Genomic DNA, 5,113 nt, shown 5'->3' on the forward strand with positions numbered 1-5,113 from the left:
GTCAGCAGTTAGTGTTCAAAGGTTGGTCTCCATTGACAGTTTTCTCCATTAGGCAAGTAAGATTCATCAGGTGACTCCTGGGTGTAAATCTCTTTGCTAGGAGCTAAAAGAGGTCCCCTGAATTAAGCTCTACGGGTTAGTTTTCTGTCTTTTAATTTGGAGGTAAATAGAATGAGTCAAATGCCGGTGCCTGGAGTCGCAGACTCCTGGCAGCCCATTGGCCACTCCAGGAACGCCACATGGTGAGGATGGGCTTTAAAGAGAGCTGCTGGAGGCTCAGAGATGCCCACACTTCCTCGGTTTCCGGTTGTGAGAGCCTCATCGCCCCAGAAACCTTTGCATGATGATCGAGCCCTTCTTAGGAACCTGGAAACTGGTCTCCAGCGAAAACTTCGAGGATTACATGAAAGAACTGGGTGAGAGAGACACCATTATGGGATTCAGGGACTTGTGGCAAGAGGGTTTTGTGTTGTAGCTAGCTTGGTACGTCACAATGAATTTTTATATAGTTTTCTTTTTGTGACCCTGGGTTATACAAAGTTTATAATGCCATTTATTATTAATATTTTTCTTACAATTAATAGTAATTAACATTAAAACGTTCTAGCTAGGCTTGCAGCTCACTCTCCCAGTTTATAGGCCATATGTTCCAGCCCCTGGTGGAAAATCATTATGCTGATCTCCTGTTAGAATTTCTCCTTAGCTGGGTCATTTCATCTGTCAGATTTTCTTCAACCCCAAATTTGTTTACAAGGATCATTGTAATAAATATATAGATCAGATTTGTCTGGGGATTTACTTTAGTTTTACAATTAGAGGCATAGTAGCAACAAACAACATTTATGACAATGGTTCTTAATCTTCTTAATGATGTGACCCCTTAATACAATTTGTCATGTTGTAGTGACCAACAACCATAATCACTGCTACATCAAAACTGTAATTTTGTTATGAAACATATTGTAAATATATAATATGTGGGGTATGTCGGCCTCCAAGGGGTTAGCGACCCACAGATTTAGAACCACTGATTTAGAGTCTGTTTTTCTAGAATGCTTACTCATGAGTGATAGCTATTCAATAAGTGATTTTGAAGGTTTCTTTTTGATAGGACAAACAGAATGTTTTTTCTTTACTGACTGTCTCCCCATTGGCCATCTCTCAGAGTAAGGGTTCTACCTGGCCTTCAGCTCTACTTCAAGCTCCATAGTCAAGCATTAGTTATAAAAAGTTGTGTCTATGACTGCTACACTTCTTTCTGAATTCTGGAAGAACAACAGTTCATTTTTCATAATTAATAACAACCTCTTTTTATAACAAACCATATGCAAAGCAGATGATTTCTTGGCTTTTTACATTTTGCTTAGGGTGATCAATGGATGCTTGTGATTATTAATAGCATACTTACCCATCCTAAGCACTGAAACAACAGTGCTTTACCCCCTAAGAAGAAGCTAACATGAATATAAAACTTGTTCCTCTTACACAGACAGTATCAATTTTTTCATGAAGTAATAAAGAAATTTCCCTATCTCCTCATAGATTTATAGTCAAATTTTTTTTTGTATAAAAATGTGAGGGCATATCAGAAACTTGGAAACGGTGGTGGCAGTGCATACCTACAATCCAAGCTGTCACAAGATGCTGGCAAGAAGACAGCTATATAGAAATACTTGTATGAGAAAATGTATAACATATTACAAATCCAATATAATATATTACATATCTATATCTGTCTGTATTTGTATATACATGCATCTATTTACATTTATTTATATATAATATATATAATATATAATATATAATATAATATAATATAATATATAATATATAATATATTACATATCTATATCTGTCTGTATTTGTATATACATGCATCTATTTACATTTATTTATATATAAATGTATATATATGGAGGTGGGTGAGTAATGGGAGGGAACTTGGGCTTATGGCCTGAATAGCATTTGTCTCAACTAGGAGCTGGGTTAAGTCTGGAACAAGGAGGAATAGCAACTGAAGTCTTCCTCTGTTCTGGGCCCTTCTAAGTTCTTTCATGTATACATTCAATGCGAGTGTGAGCAGGGATCGGCTCACCCACGTATTCCTATGGAGAAAGCTGGAAGGGAGAAAAGCTGTCCAGTGTCAGGGTTGGAACTTAGGCTTTGACCATCTCACTCTTCCTCGAGATCCACAGATGTGTTTTCCTCCAGTGAGGTGCATCTCCACCATAGCTGGAATGGGCAGTAGACGTCAATATGCATTCAGAGGGAGGAGTCTGTTTCTGTCTACCTACTGTGAAAGTCATATTTGGCAAGGAAAAGTCCCCAACCTGGGCACTGGCCAAGTGCTTCCTGCACCGTCTTTGAAAGTTTCCACATGGTTAAATGCAAACATTTGACCTCCCCTGAAAGCTATCCCACAAATACACACTTCATATCAAGCACACACATTTGAAAAAGTGAACTCAGCTTTTCAAGATGTCATAAGTACCTAGTTGGAAGGACCCAGCTTATTCTAGAGATGGCAGAGAACGTGGAATAAGGACCCGAATCTGGGTCACTGCAAGTCCAGTACTCAAAAAAGACAGGAGGACGTTGACCCCACGGCTAGCCTGGACTGCATAATGAGACCCTGCCTGAAAAAGAAAAAAAGGCTGTAACATGGTCAAGATTTGGGGGCGTGTATTATTTAAGTGCTGGTATTCAAAATGGGGCTTGACTCACCTCCTAAATGTGTGAATAAGGCGCATTTCTGGCTTCGTCCGTCAGGATTGGGTTTTGCAGCACGGAACGTGGCAGGTTTGGTCAAGCCAAGTGTTACTATCAGCTGCAGTGGGGAAAAGGTAAACATCCAAACAGAAAGTTCCTTCAACAACACAGAGATCTCCTTCGAGCTGGGGGAAGAATTTGATGAAACCACTGCAGACAACCGGAAAGTGAAGGTGAGTCGGAGCTAAAACTGCCTGTGTTCAACCATTGGGGAAATAGGTTTACTCATCAGAGTTTCATTGATTATTAAGTCAATGACAGTTAGGCTTGTTTAAAATCTGTGCACACATGAACTCAATCTTTTGCTAATTATTCAGCTAGCTTAATGAAAAGAAAATGCTCTTACGAGTCCTTTTTGTTGCTGCTGTTTAGGACAAGGTCTTGCTATATATAGCTCAGGCTGGCCTGCCACTTAGGACTCTCTCTTGCTTTTGACCCTCAAGTGCTGAGTGACGGGTGTGTATGCCTGAAAAACTGCACTCACTCACATCGGACCCCAAATTTGTTTTGTTATTGTATGAAAGGATCATACAGAACAGGACCCTTAAAAGGTCAAACAGCTTATGGATTCTTGTCTATGAGAACATAAATTTAGCTGTCTTCTGAGACTTTTAGATTGACCGTATTAAATCATAATGGAATCCAGGCAAGCATTATGAAGGACGGAATTTCAGCCCTGAAGTTAAAAGGTAGATGCCTAGTGTGGTAATGGGAGAAACAGGTGAAGGGCTCCTTCTAATCACTGTCTCTGTGTTTACAGAGCATCATAACATTAGAAGGTGGGTCGATGATCCAGGTGCAAAAGTGGCTCGGCAAAGAGACAACAATTAAAAGAAAAATTGTGGATGGGAAGATGGTCGTGGTGAGTGTTCCCTGAGCTCACAGTTTCACATGTTTTTTTGTTTTGTTTTGTTTTGTTTTTTGGTTTTTTTTTTGTTTTTTGTTTTTTGTTTTTTTGTGGATGCATACTGATCAAGCTTCTCAGCTGCCTTTGCAGCCTGTGTTGAGGGCTTGATCTGTAGATAGGGGGAAGGACGGACAGGTTCAACCTGTCAACGATGGCATCTAACAGATTTTTTTTCTAATCGTAGGAATGTACCATGAACAACATTGTCAGCACTAGGACCTACGAAAAGGCATGAAGAAGGAGTGGACACCAGCGAGAACATGGGCAATCGAGAAAATTCTCAGCTAAAGAAAATCAGCCTCAGGGACAGCGATTGAAAACTTTATCCACATAAATTTTGCTCAATAAAAGCACGAATTGAAATGCACTTTTCCAGCTGTTTGGTAATGAAGATTATGAACCGTGAGGTAATTTTTCCGTTGCCACTTAGAAGGGGGAGGGCCTTCCATGAGCTCACAGTCCCAGAGGAGAAGGACCAATCTTTGTCTTAACCAGAAAGGCATGGGTGAAGCATGTGACTCCGGCATGGTAGTCAGAAAGCAGGGAGATCATACTTCATCCTTACACAGGAAGGACCAGGCTGGGGCAGGAAGTGGTGCTGGATTATAAAACCTGCCCGCAGTAACATACTTCCTCCAGAAAAGCTCCCCTCTTAAAGCTCCCATAACCTTCCCACATTGTTTCACTATTGGGAAACCAAGCATTCAAGCACACGAGTGTGTGGGAGATAGTTAATGTTCAAACCACTACAGGAAGAGTCTACAGGATTAGTAAGAGGAGAAGTTTCAGTTAACACAACAAGATCGACGATCACCTGGGAGACAGGTCTCTGGGCTTCTCAGTGATGGAATTTCTAGATTAGACTAACTGAGGTAGGTAGGAGTAGGAAGACCCGCCCACAACGTGGAGATGCTGTTCTGTGGGCTAGGACTGAAACTGAACGAAAAGGAAGAAGCAGGTAAGCACAAATGTCCATTTCTCTGTACTTTGTGATGCAATGGGACTGAGTGATCACCTCTAGCCCCTGCCTCTGCCGCTTCCCACCATAATGGACTATACCCTCAAATTATAAAACAGAATCAAAATTTCCTTCACTTAATCAAAACAAAGAGAGAGAGAGAGAAAAAAAAAGCACTTGCTTCTCTTGCCAAGGGCTCAGGTTCAGATCCCAGTGCCCACACTGAGCGGCTCACGAATGCCTCTGATGACATCCTTTTGGCTTCCACAGGCAAGTACACACATATGGTGCACATAAATGCACTAACGGCACGCAGGCACATATGCATACATGTGCATAATAATTAAATCTGCCTTGTCCACTTGCACTGGGTACAGAAGAAAAATAATGTTCACTCTAGTGAGTGAGGTAAAGGTCATTATTTATTTATTTGCTTTTCAGGAGAATTTGAAATAGAAACGAAAAATGAGACTTAATAA

At 40.7% G+C, this 5,113-nt stretch overlaps 1 protein-coding gene across 1 annotated transcript; it reads left to right on the forward strand.

The window, feature by feature from the left end:
- Positions 1-258: 258 nt before the first annotated feature.
- Positions 259-4,043, forward strand: FABP9 (fatty acid binding protein 9). The gene is made up of 4 exons (XM_084799882.1): positions 259-416; positions 2,770-2,942; positions 3,530-3,631; positions 3,861-4,043. Exons 1-4 carry the CDS (start codon positions 341-343, stop codon positions 3,909-3,911), a joined length of 402 nt encoding a protein of 133 aa, XP_084656008.1. The 5' UTR covers positions 259-340; the 3' UTR covers positions 3,912-4,043.
- The last annotated feature ends 1,070 nt before the right edge of the window (positions 4,044-5,113 follow it).

This window comes from Acomys minous (genome assembly GCF_964271855.1).
Source record: "Acomys minous genome assembly, chromosome: 1".
Taxonomy (NCBI): Eukaryota; Metazoa; Chordata; class Mammalia; order Rodentia; family Muridae; genus Acomys; species Acomys minous.

What these genes read in the sequence shown, in the direction of transcription:
- FABP9 (XM_084799882.1), top strand. Translation starts at nt 341, where the DNA reads ATGATGATCGAGCCCTTCTTAGGAACCTGGAAACTGGTCTCCAGCGAA. An exon ending in CAGACAACCGGAAAGTGAAG is followed by an intron (nt 2,943 to 3,529) that starts GTGAGTCGGAGC and finishes CTGTGTTTACAG; the next exon opens with AGCATCATAACATTAGAAGG. An exon ending in TGGATGGGAAGATGGTCGTG is followed by an intron (nt 3,632 to 3,860) that starts GTGAGTGTTCCC and finishes TTCTAATCGTAG; the next exon opens with GAATGTACCATGAACAACAT.